At 45.3% G+C, this 23,797-nt stretch overlaps 1 protein-coding gene across 2 annotated transcripts in view; it reads left to right on the top strand.

Annotated features, from left to right (window-relative positions):
• Positions 1-19,003, top strand: part of PRKCB (protein kinase C beta) — a 374,895-nt gene extending 355,892 nt beyond the window's left edge. The window contains exon 17 of one of the 2 annotated variants that reach the window (XM_086376807.1): positions 18,353-19,003. In XM_086376807.1, coding sequence (XP_086232933.1) covers positions 18,353-18,505 — 153 coding nt within the window. In that variant the 3' untranslated portion in view covers positions 18,506-19,003. Of the gene's footprint in view, positions 1-12,271; positions 13,177-18,352 lie in introns of those variants that run through there. The other variant, XM_086376806.1, reaches the window with a different exon arrangement.
• The last annotated feature ends 4,794 nt before the right edge of the window (positions 19,004-23,797 follow it).

The following is a 23,797-nucleotide window of genomic DNA, read 5'->3' as shown; positions in this document are numbered from 1 at the left end:
TTAAAATATGGCAACAAACAAGTAGCATATTCACACCTTTTACAATTTTCTGGCAGAATTTTTAAAAGATGCAAATCTGACTTGTTCCTTAAGGCGCTGATTTCGAGGCTGACAAAGACAGTAGACACTGAATAACCCCTGGATGCGGGGCATGGCAGCATGTGAAATGAGGCACTCAGGACAGGCTTATTAAGAAGTAGACGTTTCCCCACCCGGTTCTGTTTATTCTTTTGGTTATTCAGAGTGTGGAGTTTGCAGAGATCTTAATCAAAATATTAGGCGACCTTCCTACACCGACTAACAAATAGCCAAGAGTTGTTTAGGACACGCAGCCTAGAGTCTGTGTATCTCTTTATCTCCTTTTCCATCCGTCCATGGAGAACCTACTTAAGCTGCGGATTCAGCCGGACTCCCTTTGAAAGATGGTTCAAGTTGACAGGTCCGTGGGCCAAATGAAGTTTCTAAATCATTTGCCAGGTGCGTGACTTTGAGCTGTCCCCTGGCAGAGGAGACAATGGTTTGATTGAAATGGTAGGTGGAAAGGCCACATACTGGGAGAGAGCATGAAGCTGTTAGGATATATCTGGCCATGACCACTGAAATATAACAGCAGTCAAAAACTGAAAATACTTTAGAAGCGGAATTCAACCCTTCCATGCTGGAGACAGGGAAGCGAAGGCCAAGTTTTGCCCAAGGGACTTACATGGGGAATATGACAGAACCAGAACAAGATAACTAGCCTTCCATTGAATGCATGCAGGACCTTAATAATAACAACTATATATGACAGTAACAATAAAATGGGTCAGCCATATTCTATGAAATTATTCAATTTTAGTTGAAAGTGGAGCACACTATCTAATTTAGTCGTCTCATTTCACCTTCACAACAACCCCCTGAAATAGCTGCTATTATTACTCACCCTGTACTAGTAAGGAAACAGGCTCAGAGATGTTAAGTAACTTGCCCATGGTCACAAGCCAATTTAATTTGAAATCCTATCAGTCTACCTCCAAAGCCTATATTCTTGCTTCCATGATGTTTCTTCTTTGATCTCCCAACCCGGCTACACAGATGTGGGATTTGAACTGCTCTTGGTCAAGTCCCGAGTTTAAATACATTCCTGGGGGATGGGCTCTGTTGGGTGAATGTCCATAAAGTCGAGCTCCTCAGTTCTGCTGTCAACCCTGCCCAGGCTGTAATGCTTATCACAGCTCCCCAGAAAGCTGTTGACCAAAGGTTGAGAGAACTCGAGGAGATGAGCCCATGGATCCAGGGAGCCTGGGTCAAGCAGAAGGAATATGGACAGAGAGTCAGCAGAGCCAGGATTCAAACACCAGCCTTGGGAATCTCCTGGCAGTCCAGTGGTTAGGACTCAGCGCTTTCACCGCTGTGACCTGGGTTCCATCCCTGGTTGGGGAATTAAGATCCTACAAATGATGCAGTGCAATGGAAAAAAAAAAAAAAAAAACCCAACAAACAAAACATCAGCCTTGCAATTCAGTAGCTGAGTGAAGGTGGGCAAGTAACTGGACCCCTCTGAGCCTCCTCAGTTGTAGGTGCTCTGATCTCAGCCAGGCTCTTAAGCCTTCCCCATCAGTCCCTCTCTGAGTCCCCTGGCAAGTCCCCAAACCTTCTCTTTCCTGAAGGTCCCCCAACTAAAGTTCTGGTCATCTTGGTCTCAGCAGATAGCCCCATCTCGTAAGCTGAGAGGAAATGGAGGCGTGTGGGTGCCCCTGGGTGGGTGGCTTTCCTGCTCTTGCACAGTCATCTTGACCTCTTTGACCTACCTTCCTCTTTGTGTCAACAAACAGGTTCCCTTCATGAAGATGTTCCCTTTCTGTTCTGAACCCCCATTCTCCTGTGTCCTTTGCATGTCTACTCTGGCCAGTCTGTGTCCACAGCTTCTCCATATATTAACCAGAACTCCTAGGGTTGCAAATAGGAACCCAGTTCAAACTGACTTAGTATTTAGTTGTGACTGAATCCAGAGTCTGGACCATGTCAAAAACAATCCATTTCTCTGTATCCCTTAAGATTGCTTTCCTCTCTGTTGACTTCTTTATTCTTCAAAGTTTTTCTTGGGCACATAGCTGCTCCAGACCTACATCCCATTGTTTTTGCAATTCCTGCTGAAAGAGAGCTTCCTTTTTCTAAAATTTCCTGCGGCTTGGAACTCAGTCTTGTTGGAAGATGTTCAGTCATATGTCCATCTCTAAAGCAATCACTGTGGCCGGGGGATGGAATGTTCTGATTGGCCAGATCCAGGGCACCTGTCAAGGGACTGGGTCTGCCCCTGTCTAAAGTGGACATCTTGCAGAGGGGAAGGAGTGGATTCTCCCAGAAAAATAAAGCTGCTCGCTGTGCCTGCAAACCAAGCAGATGCCCACTCTGGCTCTTTTCAGATTCATTCTGTTCAACACAGAAACATGCAAAGTCTCTCATCTTAAAAATCTCTTCCCTCTAGACTGAGATCTCTCCATTCTACCACTGCGGTATCTTTTCATGCAAACTGGATGGAGTTCTTGCTCCCTCCATTTTTTTACCTTCCATTCTTTCCATGGTTCAGTGCAATCTGGCTTCTGCCCCCACCATTCTATTGAAATCCCTCTCATTGAGTCAGCAGTGACCTCAAAATTGCCTCCTCTCGTAGACTTGTCTTTTCTTTCTTGACCTCGTCAAACTGGGTACTTTGATCTTCCTTCCTTAAGAAAAAAATCTGAAAAGAGTTTAAAACTTCCAGCAGCATCAAAAGCTATGCAGGGAAATTAAGTACCTCCCTGTAGACCCCTAACTAGGCTCCTTCGTTCTTCTTCCCAGAGCCACCCACTGTGATCGGCGTCCTGGGTGAGCTTCTGGAGAGGTCCTCCACCTCACACATGAGGGTGTCAGTGCTCGTCTTTAATTCCCACCCCTCACTTTGTTCCCTTCCATCTTGGAGGTTTTGGTTTTTTTTTCATGGCACTGAGCTGGCTGACTTTCCTCCTTCTTCCACAACCATTCCTGCTTGAAAAATTGACTCCATGGAGAAGTTCTTTCTTTTTTTAAGTTTTTTTTTTTTTTTAAATCACCAAAAGCATTTTGTATTGGAGGTATAGCTGATAAACAATGTTGTGGTAGTTTCTGGCAGACAACAAAGGGACTCAGCCATGCACATACACGCCTCCGTTCTCCCCCAAACTGCCCTCCAGGCTGCCACATCACAATAAGCAGAGTCCCATGAAGACTTCTGATGACATTAGAACTTGGAGGACCAAGACATGCCCATGACCCAGAGAGGGAAAGATCCAAAGTGTATTTCTTGTTTATTTACAAGTACAGTTTCTTAAAAACAATCACAAAATGCCCTCCAATTAGGGTATGAAAAACAACAACTCAGAGGTGGCTTGTGAATCTGCTTGAAATGTCTTTCCAAGGGAGTGAGGCTGGGATGGGAGACAGGAGGTATCCCTTTTGTGCCTGGGTCCACATTTTCTTCACTGTCTCTCACCAGGAGCCCAGGGCCCGACCTCACCTGGCTTCCTGCATACTCTGCCAACCTTGGTGGGACAGATTTTTGTGTATTAAGTGCCTGTAACTGTTAACAGTATATTCTGGTGATCTCAGAGAGACAGCAGTGAGGGGTCTTGAAGAGAGATCTTAGTTCCCTGCCCAGGAATTGAACCTGGGTGGCTTGGATGGAAACCAGGAATCCTAGCTGTTAGTCCACCAGGGGCTAGAGGCTTGGAGCAAAATTCCTCTGGCCCTTGTCCCCATTGAAAAATGAATTTCTCAAACAGGCAAAAACTGTAAAAACAGGTACAAAGTTTATTATCAGAGACACAGCATAGCATGTGGGGGAGCACACACAGTGAAACAGTTTGTTTATTAAGACAGAAGAAGCAAGGCAGAGAGACACACCCGGGAGGGTGTGGGCATTTTCCCCAGTGGAGAGGAGCCCTAGTAAAGAGGCAGTTAAATCATTTCTATAGGGCAGTTCTTCCGGGTCTTTGCTTACCTTTGGCTGGCTATCTTATTTCTTTTCCACACTTGACTTGGCCTAGGGCCCTCCCCAATATGCTTGCACAGGTTTTGGCCAAGGTGGATTCCAGTGCAGAGGCCTGTGGGAGGTTTGACAGCACCTATTATGGGATGGCACCCCCTCCTTTTGGTTGTTTTATCTCTTTGCTCCAGCAGAGCTCAGCTCCTGCCACTTTGTCCTCTGAGTGTCTAGGGAAAACAGATCTCCAATTTTCTCTGCTGGACAAACTCCCAACTGTCCAGCCCAGGGGCCCATCTACCTCCCACTTCACTAGGGTAGGTTGGGGTATGGCAGGGCCTGTAGGACCCCTCTGTTGCCAGGGTACAGCCACCCCCATCAGACTAGCTCACTGGATGGGACTGGCTGAGTCACAACTCAACTGCAGCTACCAGCTATCATGTCAGATTTTTTTAATGTGCATTTTGTCAAATCATTCTCACCGCACCCTGCAAGATAGATCCATTTGACAAAACAGGAAACCTGGCCAAGGGAATTTAGATAACTTGCTTACAGATTATCTGCAGATTGATGGTGCTAAGATTATTACCCAGGTCAACTTAACTTTTTCTTTTTCAGCTTACTTTTAAGTCCATGTCACATGATCAGATGCAATTTGCAAGGCAGTGAGATGTCGCTGACACCCTGTGGTCTCTGGAATCAAGCAGACCAGACTTTGAATCGTGGTTCTCCTCATTTACCTTGTATGACCCTGACCAAGTTGTTAACTTTTCAAATTTTCTGTTAAGTGGAGATAATCTTTCCTGCCTATCTTATGGATGTGTGAGAATCAAGGCTATAAAAACATAGGCAAATAAAAGGGGCAATTACTGTTTGAGGGCTAGTTTATTTGAAGCCAGCAGCAGCTTAGGTTTAGGATGAATTTTAAAGGATGGATAAGAATAATATGTTACTTTGTTGACATAGGAAAGCATTTAGAGTATATTTCATCTAGTTTTAAAAAGCAGCTTAAAGTGATGATACATTTTTTAGAGAGTAAAAAGCATTCATCGATCAATTCACCCAGCTATCCAGGACATAGACCAAAATGTTAACATAATGAAGGTATTGGGGTGGTAGAATTATAAAGGACTTTGTTGTTTCTTTCTCTTGGCACTTGTGAACAAGTTGTTTGTTTCTGCATAAATGGATCAGTTGTCAGATCTGAGCGCAAATCTTAGTCAGTTACTTAAGCTCTAAATCTGTTCCTTGTTGTAGAGCAGACTTCATAAACCTGTTGGATTAAATGAGATCATGCTTGTAAATCACTTATACAGTATCTGGCTAAAAATAAGCACTTCATATATACTACCATTTATCCGTTGAACAGCACTCAGTGCCAGCTCTGTATCGGGATCTGAAAATTCAGGTGTGGGCCAATCAGATGTGGCTTCAGCTCTTGTGTGTGTGTGCATGCTAAGTAGCCTCCATCATGTACAGCTCTTTGCAACCCTATGGACTGTCGCCCACCAGGCTCCCCTGTCCATGGGATTCTCCAGGCAAGAATTTTGGAGTGGGTTGCCATGTCATCATCTATATTCCATCGAGATTGTAAACTCATACAGTAGCTCATACAATCTAGATGGGACTATAGACAATGACAGATACACAAAGAAATAAACATGTAGATCTGGATATTCACACATTTTATTTCCTATGGAAGAAATGAACAGGTTGTTCTGAGAGAGAATAACAGGAAGAGGAGAAAAGAGGGAGCTCCTTGACTTGGAGGTGATCTGGAATCGCTTTTCTGAGGAGGTAGCATTTAAATTGAGACTGAGGAAAACAAACATTGCATGTTTTTTAAATGAAAATTTGTTAAAAAAATGAAACTTGCTATCCAGCACAAAAGACCTCTCTCTTGCCAATTTCTTCTTAAATAGACACAGAGATCAAATATTCCCGATAGTAAGGGACCTTCATTATCAGAAAAGGAGGCTTTAATCTTTCCTTCTTTGCCAAAGGCCAGACACTTTGGAATATTGTCTGACTTTTCTCGGGAGAAAAACCTTGGTCTACAGACCACTTTTAAAAACGATCAAATGTGTGTGTGGCTCTGACCGTGGCTGGCTGCTGCTCACTGGGTGGGACCCTCCTGCATTCTCCGCTGCGGAGAACCACACAGCCTAAAAAGGATCCCGAATTTCATTGAATTTGCACATTTAAAAAAAAGAGAGACTCCTTTGTCTTTTACTCAGACTGTATGCTTGGGTGTCTTTTCATCAAGACCTAGGTTCGGTTCCTGAAGATGCCCTGATGTCTTGATGGAGGCTGGGCAGGAAGCTCCCCTGTGCCACTGGCCTCACGTCGTCAAGCCCGGTTAAGCAGCGAGAAGTATGGGGCAGACCCTCATCCTCTTCTCCAGCGTCGTCTGTGGCTGATCTCTTTTCATTTCTGTTTCTTCCCCGGGCTCTTTCCTTCTAAGAAGCAATATCTTTCTTTTTGATCCCACTCAGCTTAGATGTCACCTCCTCCAGAAAGTCTCCCTGGACTTCTTCTTTCTCCCTGAGCTAGTCTTCTCAGGTTCCTCACCTCTGGACTCCGTGGCAGCACGTGTCACACGGCTCCATGCTGTCCATGTATGCATCTGTCTCCTCTGCTGGACTGTAAGCTCCGTGGTGACAAGGACAGGGACATCTTATACACCATCTTATTTCTGGTACCCAGCAAATCAGTAGATGGAAGATGCCCATTTAGATAAGCAAATATTAGCCTTCGTCATCATTCCCTTAGCACCAAAGTACACACTAGGACAGCTATTAGGGAAATCTTAGGGTTTTTAACTAACATGAAGCTCATTAAACAGCACCAGGCAGATTTTAACAATTTGGTTAAATATTTCCATTCCCTTTATTCCTATTTCCCCCCTTTTCTCCACTTCAATAGCTCCCTCATTTAAAATGGGCTTTGTAGGGACTTCCCTGGCAGTCCAGTGGTTAAGACTTCGCCTTCCAACAGAGGGGGTGTGGTTTGATCCCTGGTCTGGGAGTTAAGATCCCACATGCCTCATGGCCAAAAAATCAAAATATGAAGCAGAAGCAGTATTGTAACAAATTCAATAAAGACTTTAAAAAAAATGGTCCACATTTAAAAAAAATCTTTAAAAAGATACTTATTAATACTACTACTTGACTGTTATTTAAATTTTCAAAAACACAAAAGCATAAAAGGTAGAAAAATCAAACAGTCTGTAACTCTCCCAATCTCTACAAGCACATATATAATACACATGCAGATAGTATGTCCACATTTATGTCTATAATTTATAAAATGGGAACATTGTACAGTTATTAATTATATATAACTGTTATTTGAGATTCTTCTACATCTTATTTTAATTTTTAAAAGTGTTTTGCATGGTAATACATAAAAATAGTTATATCATTATTTATTCAACTCTTTTCCCTATTGGTCAAGAGTTGATTTCAAAAAAAATTTTTTTCCCCCTCTAACAACTCTTTGATGAACACTCTGTCTCCTGAACCTCGGAACGTGGGACCTTAGTTCCCTGACCAAGGATGACCGTGTGGAGTCTTAACCCCTTCACCACCAGGGAGTCCCTTCTTGTATTTTGATGGGCTAAACCCAGGTGTGTAGAGGAGGCCTCCAGGAAAAGCTCCTGGAGGAAGTGACTGGAGACAGAGGATGTGTAGGCAATGACGGGGAACAGGGTGGGAGGCAAGGCTTCCTGGTGGAGGAGACAGCTTGTGCTCAGGCTTGGAGGTGAGCATGCATGAGCGTTCCAGGAACTGGGAGGATTTCAACACAGCTGGAGGGTGTGTTGGGGATGGGAGCTGGGCTAGGGGAACGTGGGCAGTGAAGGGGCTGTTGGCCAGGTGACCAGCGCCGAGTCCTAAACAACCTGTAAGCCATGCTGAGGAGTGTGGCTTTGGGCCATGGGGAGCCACCACAGACAAGAGCAGGAAAGTGACATATCCAGGTTGGCACTTTGAAAGATCTCTGTGGTTGCTGTGACTGAGCCAACTCCACATTTGACAGCTAGACTTGGAGCTGTTATTAACACAGCGAAACAGAAATTAGAAGGAAGGGAAGAAAAAGAGGGGGGGAAAGAGCTCACATGTAACAGTTCACAGATAAGATTTTCAAGTGGTCTTGGCTCTTAAATTTGGGGGCTCAAGTGAACACATCACGATCCTCACTCCCCTTTCCAACTGTGGGAGAGGTTCCATGTGACTTTAAATAACCTAGTTGGCTTTGGCCCCCTTTCTGTTCCAGGAGCCCCAGTGATGACAAGGGGGTTGGGTGTTCTTCTGAGTGAGGCTGAAGCGTTCCCAGCCAGAGAAGCAGGTGTGGTCCACGCTGCGTCTGTAATTAGATCCCAGCCGCGGAGCTGCCCATTCTCCAAGGACACAGCAGGCGCAGAGCTCATCGGGCTGTGCCTCCCAAGGGCTGACGTCTCCATTTAGGGAGCGCTCCTGAAGCTAATGGGCAGTGACAGCTCCATTTTAAAAACACGGAAACACTTAGGGAGGCTGTGATGTGCCAGGCTCGTAAGCTGCTTATTAGCAGGGAAATCACGCTCCCTCTGTATTGTGCCCCCTTGGTTAACCCCTGTTCCTGCATCTCCTTTCTGCGATCTCACTTAAAGATTTCATTGTTCTCTAGGCAGTGGGGGGAGTAATGGGAGAGGAGGCGCAGAGCTGCCAGAAGCTGTTTCTCTGTCTCCCATCACAGCCTCTGGGGAGGCCCCAGCAAAGCAATAGCCTTCTGGTGTGGATGGGAAAGGGATGGGTTTGGTTTTTTGTTTTTTAAAGAAAAATGGCCCCTGAAGACTCTCTGTGTCTCAGCTTCCTGTGCTGGCTGGTTGGGGTCCCAACACCCAGAAGCACCCACAGGGCTGCCTTGTAATACGCCATCCTACTCCTCCAGGCCCTGCCGCTGACATCTCTTTGTGTTTTCCAGCTCCATCCCTTCTTTTTCCACAACAGCTCCCTCTTTTTCCACAACCCTGTCCACCATCTCTCTCCTCTGGATGATCGCAACCATCTTCTACCCTCCCCGCTGCCTCCACCATCAGTCTAGTGGCCGCTCCTTTCCAGTCCCAGCAAGGGGACTCCTGTCTGACCTTTGACATCTCCACTGGACTCTCCAACTTACCACAAATGAAACCAAGGCTCCATTTCTTTAACCAAACATGCTTTACCCCAGTGTCACCCACTCACCAAGTGGCTCAGACCACAAGTCTTCTCATACCCCACAACCAGTCCATCAGCAAATCTTAACTCGCAATTCAAAGTAGACCCCTCCCCAGTCAAAGGCATCTTCCCATCTTCCCCACTGTCGCCTCCCTCCAGGCCACCATCCTCTCTTGCCTGGATTATTGCAGCATCCTCCTGATTGGTCTGCTTCTACCTTTCCCCCTTGTTCACCCATCAGTCTGTTTTGGACACAGTCCCAGTGACGTTGCTGTCAGAGCCTGCCTCCTCAGTGCTCAGAATTCTCCAGCCGCTTCTCATCAAGCTGATCTGAAAAGCCTCTGTCTTCACAGGGCTGGCGTGGCCAGCAATCTGGCTCCTGGTCCTCTCTTGAGCTCTCAGACCCCTGCTTGCCCCTTGGTCACTGCTCTGGCCACACTGGCTTCGTGGCTGTTCAGTGACCATGCCCAACAAGCTCCTGTCCTGGGTGCTTTGCCCTTGCAGTTCCTTCTACCCAGAATGTTCTTCCTGCCAGTGTGTGCACAGCTCCTCCTGGCTGAAGGCTTGCCAGAATGTCACCTCCAAGCTGACTCATTTATCAAAAATGGCCTCATCTTCACTCTTTCCCCCTGACTCTGTTTTTCTTAATGTCACTTATTTCCATCTGGCATTATTATTGTTTTTGTTGTTTTGGGGGAGTTTTGGCCATGCAGCCTGGCTTGTAGGATCTCGGTTCCCTTGAGCAGGGAGGGAGTCGGGGTGCCGGCAGGGAAAGAACCAAGTCCTAACCACCCGACTGCCAGGGAATTCCTCATCTGGCATTAAAATATACATTTACAGTTATATTTTTATGTATTTATTGATTGCCTTTCTTCTCCAGTAAAATGTAAGCTCTGTGAGGCATGGATTTTCTATGATTTACTATTAACACAGGGCCTGGCACGTAGTAGGTACTCAAGAAGTGTTTCATGAATGAGAAAATGAATAAACAGTGAAAGGATCTGGACGGTATTCCTGACCACACCGTGTTGACCTTGACGGCAAAAGTTTTGTGCGGACAAAAGTTTTGCCCCACTGGCCAGCAGAAAAACCCTGAGTCTTGGTCATGTGGTTGGGAGTCCCTTATCGGTACTGAGGCCAAGCTGTCAAAACAGCTGAAACAATTTAGTTTGGAATAACTAATGTGCTTCTCCAAGTCTGACACGAGTCTTTAAAAATGCAAGGCTGTTTCCTCAATGCTTAAAACTTCAACATCATGGAAACACACCATCATAGGAAGTGGATACTGTCTGGGAGGAATTGTAGTGGAAAACGAGAACCAGCGATGCTCACAGCTCTGCTGTGTTGATCACTTACTCAGTGCCAGGCATGGTGTCAGTCACACACGGGATCTCATTTTATCCTCATCAGAACCTCATTTGAGAAAAATTAGAGTTGTCTCTAGTGTACAAAAGAGGAAACTGAGGCTGGAAGGGAGTTGGCCAGGGCTGCACACGTAGCAGGCAGTGACGCCAGGATTTTAACCCATGTCACCGTTACTCCACTCTGGCGGTCAGTCGCCAGCCCACCAACCATTTTGCAACATGGCACTGGGAGCCTGGACTCTGACAGACAAACCTGGCTGACACAGTGGCTCTGCTATTTGTTAGCAGTGGGACCCTGAACAAATTACATCACCTCCTTGGCCTCAGTCTCCTCATCCATACAATAGGGATGGCTGTAATACCCACTTCACAGGGTCTTTGGGAGAATGAAATAAAAGTAATACAAAGAAAGAGCATTCTAGCATGCCTGGAACATACAAAATGCATAATAAACATTAACTGTTATAATTATTAGTGTCTTCCCAAGTGGCTCAGTGGTAAAGAATCCGCCTGCCAATGCAGGAGCCACAGGAGACTCAGGTTCAATTCCTGGGTAGGGAAGATCCCCTGGAGAAGGAAGTGGCAGCCCACTCCATTATTCTTGCCGGGATAATCCCATGGACAGAGGAGCCTGGTGGGCTACAATCCATGGGGTTGCAAAGAGTCAGACAGGACCGAGCGACTGAGCATACACGCACATCGCAATTGTCATTACTCCCACTGTGTTCTTAGGTTGTTTGCTTCCTGTAGATACTGAAACACTTAGAGATTTCATGCAAATGGGTTTGCTGGTGAAGAAGGAAGAAAATCAGGCCTAGTGACTCAACTCTTCTCATTAGATGGGGACTGATGTGTGCATGTGTATGTGCTCACACGTGAGTGAAGAAATGTACACACACACACACACACATGCGTTACCACTCTGTCTCAGACCAGGACCTTTTCATAGAGAAGGACAGCAGGAGGCATGAGAAATGGTGATGGTTTCTTCTCGAGAGCTTGGGGAGATCCCAAGCACTGGGTTGGCTTTCATCCCACACCCTTCATTCCCATCTGGAGGCAGAATGGCTGCATTTATTTCCTGGTACCTTGTAATTAAGGGTCAATGACTTCTCCCTCCAACCAGGGCCTCATAGTGGCCCCGCCATTGCAGCCACCAAACCCAGGTCTGGATGTTTCTCTCCATTAACTGGAGCATGTAAACTCTTATATCTGTGGAGTTGGAGAATGTCTCCAGAGATGACTGAGAGCCAAAGGACAGCGCTTTAAGGGACCTGTTGCTTAATGTTGGGAATCTCCAAGGTGAAGTATAAACAAGTCACTACTTCAAATCTTGTACCACAAAAAATATCTCAGGGACCTTAATCCCATCTCCTTCAGGAATGAGCTTGGCCAACTCCTTGGGGTGGAGTTGGGAGAACATGCCACATGCCACCATCCCCACCATCCCATGCTGCCATCCAGCTCCTGACTGCCCAGAAGGACACCACGGGCAGCTCATGAGCTCCAGGAACTGAAGGTCGGGAGCCCAAGGTCACCTGCCAATCCGTGGTCATGAGAATTTTGCATTTTATGTTGCTCTCATTTCTGATCATCGAAACAATCTCTCCGAGGTAGTGAAAGGGAAGGGCTTGGAGAAGCCACACCCAGTTTCTTTTGGTTCTGTTCTGTTTTCAGTTTCGTTTAGTTTATTTTTTCCACCCACCACAAATTCTTCTCTTCCCCTCTCATAGTGTGGGCGAAATGCTGAAAACTTCGACCGATTTTTCACCCGCCATCCACCAGTTCTAACACCTCCTGACCAGGAAGTCATCAGGAATATTGACCAATCAGAATTCGAAGGATTTTCCTTTGTTAACTCTGAATTTTTAAAACCTGAAGTCAAGAGCTAAGTAGCTGTGTAGATTTCCGTCCTTCATTTCTGTCATTCAAGCTCAACGGCTATTGTGGTGACATTTTTTTGTTTTCATTGCAAAGTTGCATCCATGTTTTGTTTGCTGATGAAACTAGAGTGACCATGTTTCAGGACCCAAATGTCCTCAGGTAGTTTTGGAGCATCTCTGTGAGATGGGATTATGCAGATGGCATGTTGACAATGTGGCTGCATAATTAGCACATTATCAAAGTCCTTGTAGCATTTATTTTCCCCAGCATGTCAGCGATGTAGATCCAGCGGGGACAGAACATGCCTGCTTTCTCCCCCTTGTTCCTGCACTGCCATTCTCATCCCTTTTCCAACGCCAACCATCCAATCTAGATTTTTTTTTCCGCCAAACAAGTGGATAATCGGATGCTAGCAGTATTCTCCCGCTTCCAGTCCTGGAGCTTGGCTTGTATCCAAGTAGATGGTTGCTTTGCCTTAGGGGGAATTTCCTCCATTCTTCCTGGTTTGGAGGCCCCAGGAGCTTTGGGGAAAAAACATGCTAAAAATAAAATTTTATTTGTTTTTTTTTTTAACTCAAAAATTAAGAAGATTATTTAAGTCCTTTTAAAATTCCAAGAGTGTGCTTTTAGACAGTTTCAATCTAAGGGCACCTCCAGGAGTCATAAGGCAACCAGCTTGGGTGCTACCTTAATGCTGTAATTTCTGGTTCCCTGTGTCCCCCGATCACCTTCATCCCCAAACTACTTGAACAGGGCATTTGGACTAACTCCCTGAAAAGACATGGTCACTTTAGCAAAGTCCCAAAGGGCCATGGTTTTACATTACATTTCAAACTTTATTTGCTTTGGGGTTTTATTTCTGTTGTTCAAATGCAAAAAAAAAAAAAAAAAGTTACTCACTTTTGTTACACATGCTTTGAAATACGTGTCCAGATGTTATTAACCACAATGACCTGCTTTGATTTACTGAGAAGACGGCTCTAGAGCCTGGCAGACCCATGCCTGCTCAAATGGGATTTGTCTAGGTTTGTTGCTGGCTTCAGAAAGCTAATTAAGTGCTCTGAGAAAGACACCATGTCTTGAAAGCATAGACAGTTGCATTCTTCACTTTGATGTTGTTTTGCAAGATGTTTGTGGAAATGTTTGTATCTGGATATCTGTTATGTGCCATTTTTCTTCTAGCATCGAGATACAATAAAAAAAAAAAAAGCAAGAAAGAAGAAGAAATACTATTTCAAGGAAAACGGCTGTCTATGAAAAACATGGACCCAAACTGCAGAATGGGGCCTCCTGAGGCTTCAGGACAGAAAAAAATTAAAACCAGATCTTAATCTTGGCCCCAGTGTTCAGCCAGTCAGAGAGACTGAAACTGTGGATCATTTAGGGACTCCTGGGGGCCTTTGATGGGGTGGGATGAGCTGGCTGGGGGGGTCTCAATGAGATCAGAGCTCAAGGCCCACATTCTCACCAGAGGCAAGTTTAGGGGCCAGTTAGGGGCAGGGCTGGGGCTGCTGAGTTTGTTATCAAAATCACTACGCCTCTCAGCTCAGACTCATCCTTTCTAGCAAATAGCTTCACGAGCCCCCAGAAGCCCAGGGAAACCCCTTGATTGGGGAAATTCCGTTTCCATCTGAGCAGACGAGGACAGCAGGTGGTCCCCCATCCCACCTCCTGTCCCCCGCTGTCCTCAGGCAGCCCTGAAGGCAACTCTTGTCACAAGTCAAGTGATTTCCGCAAGCGCCAGGGCTTCTAAGAGACCATCAAGGGAACTCAAAACACTTGACAAGTGTCCTTGAAGGGAGACTTCTCATCTTTAAGAAAATTGTGATTTGATTTCTACTTGGGCAAAGCCCCCTGCTGTTCACTCCTTTCTGCCTGCTCTCGTCTCCTTGCTGGGGGTGTGGGGACCATCCCTGTGGCCACGGTTGTGGGTCACAATCTAGATGTCAGAGGAAGCAGATGGGAAGCCCTAGCTCTCAAGCTTAGGAGGCAAGAGAAGGAGGAAAACTGGGGAAAACCCTCCTCATTGTATTGTTGGGAAACCGGCATCAGGAAGGAGGAAGTGACTTGCCCAAAGTCAGCCAGTTGGAATGCAAACCCAGTTTCCTGAATCTCCGTACGGGTCTCCCTCCTCTGTGACTGCCGTCTCTGAGCCATGCCCACCAACAGACAGCTTATTTGAAGTCTTTCATCTGGCTGTTGGGTCACCAAGCCTTTACTTGGATATACTCTCAGGAAGATTAAAACCAAGGAGAAACATTGGGCCATCAACAAGTCATTAGAGACAACTTTAGAGAACAATGTAGGATGGGTGAATAGATATAAATAGATAGGTAGATAGATAGAGATAAATAGATATAAATAGAAAGAATATACTGTGTGTGTATATATATATGTATTATATTTACTGCACTCTACATTTTCCAAATTGCTAACATTATTTTTCAAAAGTTTAATAGTTTGCAGAAGTAGATACTCAAGCCAAAGCCTCTGTTCCCCTAATACACTGAGCTGAGAGTTGTTCAGGGAAGCCTTCTGTGAAAGGGAGGGATCATTAGAATTCTTGCAGTTGCCTATTCCATCAACATTTCAAGTGCAGAGGAGACTGAGAAGCAGAGCTTTCAACAGATGTAATCTCAGCGGAATACTTTGCAAACACATCCAAGAAAGATTTTTAAATTAATTTTTGTGATTGTGCATGTATTCCACCCTCCTTTCAGTCACCTAGCCAGCATTTAGTGAGCACTGACTGTGTGCTGGGCTCTATCCTGGGTGCCAGAAGCATGGTGGGGAGCATGAAGATGCAACCCAGGAAGGTAGTCATTAAACAAGTCATTAAAAGCACGATATGATCTAGGGATAACTCATCTCTAGGTTAATCAGGGAAGACTTCATTTAAGAAAGGAAGAGTCATCAGAAGACTTTGGGGTTCTTTCTCTCTGGAGACCACATTGGAGGCTAAAGGAGATGCAGCAGCACCTTCTCGACCCAGATTTCTGGTCCAGTCCTATAGTGCCAAAGTGGGGAAAGAGAGGCAAGAGCTGGGGTGTGTTTCCTTCTAGAAGGCCAAAGACACAGTCTCCATACTTGATGCAATCACAGAATCATCAAGATGTGAGCTGACAGATGCCTGTGTGATAAGAGGGAACTAGTTTCAGAACTCAGTTCCAAGTCGTTAGTCCAGATTCCTGCAGGCATTACCCTTTCGGGCCCTCAGGAGACACTGCCCCTGGCTTGACACCACCTGGTTCTTCTAGATGAGACAGCTTGATGCTTTCCAGAAGAACTTAAATTAGAGGGTCGTTTTGTAAAAAGAAACTAAATAAGAAAATCCAAAGAAGCCTAAACACAGTCCAGGGTACTCATGGCTAGTTGTCTACCAGGATCTTAGAATCCCTCTTTCCCTTTGTTGGACTCCTCATTGACCTTCTCTTCTAAGAAAGCACAGGGCCACGGTCAGAGTGACCATCTTGGGGAATTACTAGGAAGCCAGTGGAATTAGTGGGGCTTCCCTACTGGCTCAGATGGTAAAGAATCCACCTGCAATGCAGGAGACCTGGGTTCAGTAACCTTCCTGGGGTGAGTGCAACTATTTTCATGTAACTTCAGATACTATCACCCTGGAAAGGAATTTTCCCAACAGAGAGGCCCATTCTTTCCCAACTTTTAGGGTAAAGTTCAGGGGTCTTTTCTATTGAGGATCTGCCCACAATGGCAAGTCCTGTTTGGATCATGTGGCTGATTGAAGCATCACCAATACAACAAATGGGGTAGGACTTTAATAATTGAGGATGATGCAAAGGGAACCTCTGCTGGATACCCACAGGCAGGGAAAGCCATGCCAGGGGACCTGAAAGGAGGCAGATGCCTGTCTTCTAGCCTCAGGTATTCCCAGGGCCCACACCCAGCCCTGGAGCTCTCAGATCTTGAAGGAGGCTCACACAGTTCTATCCATATTGGGGCTCACAATGGATAAGGGCCCATCTGAGTGACCCACAGGATCAGTGGGAACAAATTCCATTATTTTGCTCTAGAATGAGATCTCTAGCTTGGGGACAACTGTGAGTTGTCAGAAGTCAAGAGGCTCATCTTTCATTAAGTCTTCATTCATCTATTCACTCATTCAGCAAATAATCATGGAAGGCCTGCCATGTACCAAGTCTTGGCACTGGAAATATACAGACAAGGACTTTAGCCTCCTGCAAAGAGGCAATAAATAATCATGACAGTTTCTGACAGCAGCAAGTACAATGAACACAATTAGAAAGGTGTTTAAGTATGACTAGTGGGGTTCAGGGAGGGAGGCACAGACAGTATTAAAGGAAAAGCTGGCATTCAAGCCTTTCTCTGAACACAGGAAAGAATGCATTCAGTGCCTGGGACAGCACAGGACAGGCTGGCAGCTGGCAGGACGAGAAAAAAGTAGAGTGGGTGGGGCATGGCAGGAGATGCCTACCACCCAAAAATCAGCTCCACCACTATCTTCAGCTCACTCCCCTCTGACCACACCTACTGAATTGAATTCCTCATATTCCCCTCACTCCACACCCCCACACATACACCACAAGAGTAAGTGGGGAACTTCGTAGGAACATTTTACCCGTCTCAGTGGAGTAGTCAAAAAGAAGGCATTCTTGTGAGAGGCATTTTGCAAAGGGCAATGAGGCCAGCAATGAGAAATCCTTGTCAGTCAGTGCCCTTTAGGGGTTAAACCTAAAGCAGAGATAATGATCAGCCAAACTCTAGCAAATCAGTCAGTTCTCTCCCTTCTTGACAATCTGACACCACTCTGGCTTCAGCCAGGTAACCTGCCCAGTACCAGTGAAACCCATGTGTTATCCTTGGTTGTCCTTGCAATACACCAGCCATCAAACTGTCCCCCAGTCAGAGAGGCCAAGATGAAGCCTAACTGGGAATCGTGTGGTCAGGTAAAAGTCACCACCCCGCTGTGCAATCTTGGGCAAGTCACTTTACCTTCCTGTGCCTCAGTTTTCTCATATGTCAGAGCACTGGGGCAAGGAGCTCTACCTGCCCCCAGGTGGGTGGTGAAGATGGGAAGATCATAGGCTGGAAAGGACCCTGAAGAGGTGAGAGCATCATACAGATGTGAGATCTTTTCATGAGCCCACACTCTGACATTCCCTGGTGAAACTTGGCCCAAACTATATTTAGTAAACTGGAGACTGATGTCCCCTCCGCACCCCCACCCCCCCAAAATGAAACTCCAGACTAACTAGGAGAATGGAATATTTTAAGACTGTCTTTCCAGACTGAGTTTGTTAACCAGATGCATCATCAGAAGATCTCTGATGATCATCAGAAGAACCTCTGGCTGATGAAGACTCAGATTCTAGTCTGTGGTTGGATTTCTGAGCATCCCTTCAAAGCCTCGATTGCACCAGGGAATGTGGGATGGATAGTGATCCCCTCCTTTCGTTGAGCAGTGATGTGATGTCCCCATTCTTGCCACTCTGCCTTCTGGGGATGAGTGGTTGTGAGCTCTTCTCCTTTTTAAAGAAAGAAGCCTCCTAGCCACAGGGGGCGCTCTTGAATGATTTTCTCCTGGACGCTCTACCGCATGACTATTTCTATGACATTATACCTTGTAAGAGGTAGATTCCAACTCATCTCAAAGCCGAAGAAAACAACAGACACATACACACACCATATTTTCTGGCAATCCTTAAAGAAAGTCAATGTCTCATTTCCTTTCTTAGAAAATTTCCACGAAGTCTTCTCTCCAGAAGCCAACATACGATGTGAAATGAAAGCTAGGGAATAGTATTGCAGTGCAGCTGCTAAAACCGGTCAGCACAGGGCTTCTCCCGACTCTGCCCATGAGACGTCATCAGCTTCCCAATAACTGGCATGTCTCGGTCACATTTCCTCCTCCTTATGCCATGTTAATGTGTTTGCTTTCCATTTGACAGAGAGACAAGCGAGACACCTCCAATTTCGACAAAGAGTTCACCAGACAGCCTGTGGAACTCACGCCTACTGATAAACTCTTCATCATGAACTTGGACCAAAATGAATTTGCTGGCTTCTCCTATACTAACCCAGAGTTTGTCATTAATGTGTAGGTGAATGCAAACTCCATTGTAAGCCTGGAGTGTAAGACTTCAGGCCAAGTGTATGTATCAATTCTAGTCTTCCAGGATTCATGGTGCATATGCTGGCATTCCACACATGGAGAGCTTGTCCTAGAGGGCTTTTCTTTGTATGTGTAGCTTGCTAGTTTGTTTTCTACATCTGAAAATGTTTAGTTTAGAATAAGCGCTTTATCCAGTATTAGAGGTACAATTTTCCAAACTTCCAGAAACTCATCAAACAAACAGACGATGTCAAAACTAATGTGTCTGATACCAAAATGCTTCAGTATTTGTAATTTTTAAAGTCAGAAGCTAATGTTCCTGGTAAAAGTTTTTACAGTTATCCTATAATATCCCCCTTGAATGCTAAGCATGACTGGTATTTTTAAAAATTGTGAGTAAGCTTTGCAGTTACTGTGAACTATTGTCTCTTGGAGGAAATTTTTTGTTTAAGAATTGATACGATTAAACTGAGTTAATATATGCCAACTCTTGTTTACATGTCTGCTTTTAAATACAGTCTGGTGCAGGGGTTACAAACTGGGAAGTCATAGCCTGATCCCATAGATGAGTTTCGTTTCACTTGCACAGAATTTCATTTAATTGAAATTGTTGTCAACATTAAAAAATGGAATTTTTCTGTAGATTTCTGGACTTTCAGATTCAGTTGAAAAAAAATCAGAAGACTGGCAGCACTGGGCCTATATTTCCATGTGGAAATAATTCAACAGAACTGAGAAATGGCCATCTCTTTAAAAGCAGTGCATCCTCTCATTTTACCACAGTCTCCACCACTCTCTATTGTCCTACATTCTCATCCACTTCCTGGATGCTGTGGCCCTTTGAGGTAAAGATCTCTGCTATTTGCCAGTCATAGGTTTCATGACCATAATACTTTCCTGTGCCCATAATTAGGGTATCTGGCCAGTCATCCAGTTGAGTGGTTGGTATGTAGTCAGTCCTCAAACACAAAATACATGATACAGTTTCATGACAAAAGTCAACAGGAAGGTTGGCATCAGGACAGAACACTTCTGTGGTCTGTGAGGATGTCACTCGCATTTGTGAAACTGCTTACCTTGTAATATTTTCTGCTAGTTCCATATCTGCAACAGACAAAACAAACAGGGGTTTACCCTTTTCTCAACAGCCATACTTGTCCAATGAAGCCAGAAGAGAAGGGAAATAAATAAGGGAGATCGCTTCTAAAAGCTGTTGGCATGATAAGGAGACCCATTCTCTGAGATCAAAGTGGCATGTTAGTGAATCACACTGGGTATGAGCTTGACACCTTCTTCTCTGAATGAAATCAGGCTTCTGTTTTCTTTTTGAAAGCTGTAGTAATCCAATCGATAACACCTGCCTTTGAAGCTGCTAATGCCATGGGGTTGCGGAAAAGAGCAGATCTGTCACTGCAAGTTCATCATGACTCAACAGACTTTATTTATCTCCTCCTTCCTTGGAAGACCCCCAGGAAATGGGCATTGGGCAGATACAGTGAAACCACTGATTCTAGTGTACTCTGCAGAATTTCAGGAACACTGCCAGTTACATCAGGTAAAGCTAACTTAAAGAAGAAACTATGTTCAGTGCATCACATTCAGAAAACAAAAATATGTGAATTGCTATAGATGTGTGATGGCATGTTCCATTTAAGATGATATTACAGAAGTTGCTATTGCTACTTCTGATTCCTCCATATTTCTTGCCAGCCCTGCATATTTCCTCCCTCTGCTGGATATAAACCAGCCTTTCATTTCATAAATAACTGACCACGAGCTCTGAACCAGGCATAGTTCTGGGTGCTGGGGATATAGAGACCAACAAGACAGTTCAAGACTTTCTACACACAGGCACAAGAAGACTGAAGAAGTTCTAGCCTTTCATCTTCCTGGGCTCGCATCCAGTGAAATAGGAGTGGGAGCTCCTGTAAGAGCCCTGCAGTTTCCTCTGACTGGCTCTGCCTGGTCCCGTGTACATCCCTGAACCAAGCCCTGTATCTGGGGTGGAGAGAGGTCGTGGGTAGGCTATTTTGATTGGTCAAGCCTAAACTGTATTAGTTATCTACTGCCGTGTAACAAGTTACTCCAAAACTTTGAAACAGCAAACATTTATTACACAACATTCTTGTCTGTGGGCAAGAATCTGGTTGGTGTGGCCTCTTATAAGGTTGCAGTTAAGCTGTTGGCCAGGATTGCATTACGTATGAAGGCTCCACTGGGGGACATGGGATTCACTACAAGCTTAATCTCATGATGCTGACAGCCTCTGTTTCTAGCCAGATAAGCAGCTGCCTAGGAACTGTGTCTTTGGACATGGTAGCTGGCTTCCCCAGGGAAAATGAATCAAGTGAGAGTCTAATCTGGAAGCCATCTAATCTCAGTGGCAACCCAGTCTCAGAAGTGACATCTCATCGTATTACTGGTTTATGTTCTTCAGAAGCAAGCCCGTAAGCCCAGCCCATACTCTGGGGAGGGTCTTATACAAGGTGAGAGTTCCAGGAAGTGAGGGCCTCTAGGTGTCATCTTGGAGACTGCTGCCACATGCACCATGAGCTGCACCCCTGGCGCTATGGGTAGAGTGCCACCCAAACCACATTAACCGAGACGGGGTGAGGGACCACTCTCTAAATAAAAATTTCAGAAGCTGTTCTTGGAACAAGGGGAATGTGTTCTGAGGAGACAAACTACAATGGTGGATTCTCTGAAGATGGAAATTTAGAGTAGCCCCAAAGATTCCTTAAGGTTGGTGATGTATGAGAGACTGGTCAATACTGAGAAAAAATTAAAGGAATGACTCCCTTGTCATTGCATGTGGTCCACAGAGGTCCCCATTGCCAAGTTCACCACCAAAGACAAGAGCGTGAATTTGACCTTCAGATGAATTATAGTCTTGGCCTTCCAGGGACTCAAAATCCATCAAGAAGATGAGTTGGTGGAAACGTACACATGATACAAGATCAATTATTTGAGTGACAAACCACTTCAATGCTTAGTGTCTTTAAAAAAAAACCAACCATTTGTTTAACTCACAGTGATGATTTTTCTGGTCTGGCCATCCCAGCTCATCTCTGATGGACTTGCCTGTGTATGTTCAGTCAGCTAGAAGGACAGCTGGTGACTTGATGGTCTAGGATGACCTCACTCACATATACAGTGTTTGACAGACTGGCCGGTCTAGAGATGGCTCAGTTGGAATGGTTTGGTTTTGCTCCATGTTCTCTATTTACCCTCCAGCAGGGTAGAACATGGGGCTTCCCAAGTGGCTCAGGGGGTAAAGAATCTGCCGGCAGTGCAGGAGATGCAGGAGACATGGGTTCGATCCCTGAGTCAGGAAGATCCCCTGGAGGAAGGCATGGCAACCCACTCCAGTATTCTTGCCTGAAGAGTTCCATGGACAGAGGAGCCTGGCGGGCTACAGTCCATGGGCTCGCAAAGAGTCAGACATGACTGAAGCGATTTAGCACACATGCGGGGTAGAACATAGCTTTCCTCATAGGGTGGTTTTGAGGACCACTGAAGAGCAGCAGTGGGAAGCAAACCCCAGTGCACAAGCACTTTTGAAGGCTCATCTTATGTCATGGTTGCTGCTTCTCCATAAGGGAAATTCAAGGGGTGGAGAAATGGACTCCACTTTTGGATGGGAGGCACTACAAAAACACATTGCAAAGGCAAATCGAATGATGGGGAAATGTATGGCCAGCTTTGTATCTACCGCAGAGTCCATCAGTGGCACCATTTGTGAACTTAGGGGCTTCTAAGAGTTAAGGTAGATGGGATCAAGAAATTGCCGGAAACATCTAGGGCTGTACCATGGTCAGGCCACTTAGATCACCAAAACTCTGTCTCTTCAGTCTCAACATACAGACACAGTGCTAGAGTTCAGGCTTGTTAATTGGGTAATGAGTCAGCATGAGAGCTGGTACAATAGGTTCTTCATACCCATGAGGACAAAATTCTGCAGTATTCACGTGTTACTCCTGCCTTGATTCTTTTTCTCAAGTCACATACACACTGAGATGCTGGAGAATTCAGGGAGGAATGGAAAACAAGCTAAATGATAACCCAATCTGGGACACCCAATCCACTACCGCCTATCAATCTCTAGCTCTCCAAATCTGAAAGCCAGATAGCTCAGGTCTTGTATCTGTGCTGGCTTTGATGTGAGACTGCTTTGACACATGGAATTCTGCTGTCATCACATCCTAGACAAGCAATGCTGCTGCTAAGTCGCTTCAGTTGTGTCTGACTCTGTGTGGCTGTAGGGACTGTAGCCCACCAGACTCCTCTGTCTGTGAGATTCTCCAGGCAAGAATACTGGAGTGGGTTGCCATGCTCTCCTCCATGAGATCTTCCCATCCCAGGGATCAAACCCATGTCTTTTATGTCTCCTGCATCGGCAGGTGGGTTCTTCCACTAACGCCACCTGGGGAGCCCAGACAAGCAATGGTGGTTCCAAAAGTGAGTCCTGATTTCCCCAAACAATAAAGGTTTGCAGTCCAGACATCTCAGCCAATGACTGAACCACACTCAATCCATTATGGGTTTTGTCCCATAAAATGCTAGTCTTCCTAGCATATGGTCTGCCAATATCAGGCCAGATGTCAGGGTGAGATTACAATGGTATTTGGACAAAAGACGCAAGAACATTCAATTCTGTTTTCAGCCAATCCGTGAGAGAAATATATGAATAGAAGAAAATGCCTAGTAGATGAAAAGTTGATCACTATTGGAAGATTTGACTTCATACCCCAACGTGGGATCCTAACCCTAAGGTGATCTGGATTGCGTGGAGAATTCCTATCAGGTGGGTTGTGTTTTGTATCTATTGCTGTTAACAAGTTACCCCAAACTTAACACTTAAGACATATTTGTGTGTGTATGTATGTGTGTGTGCGCACGCACTCAGTTGTGTCTGACTCTTTATGACCCTTTGGACTATAGACCGCCAGGCTTCTCTGTCCATAGGATTTTTCAGGCAAAAATACTGGAGTGGGTTGCCATTTCCTCCTCCAGGGGAACTTCTCAACCCAGAGATCAAACCCACATCTCCTGTGTATCCTGCATTGCAGGCAAATTCTTTACCCAATGAGCCATCGGGGAAGCCCATATTTACTAGGTCATAATTTCTGTGGGTTGGGAGTTCAGGCACAGTTTAGTGGGGTTCTCTGCTTCAGAAAGCCTTATAAGTTTCAGTCAAGGTTTTGACTGGGATTATGATCTTCTGTGAAGGTTCAACTAGGGAAACATCCACTTCTAAGCTTGCTTACATGGTTGTTGGCAA

Source organism: Bos grunniens, chromosome 25 (genome assembly GCF_055505025.1).
Source record: "Bos grunniens cultivar Pamir isolate PY7600 chromosome 25, Bosgru_T2T1.0, whole genome shotgun sequence".
Classification (NCBI taxonomy): Eukaryota; Metazoa; Chordata; class Mammalia; order Artiodactyla; family Bovidae; genus Bos; species Bos grunniens.
This window is presented reverse-complemented; position numbering and strand designations above follow the sequence as displayed.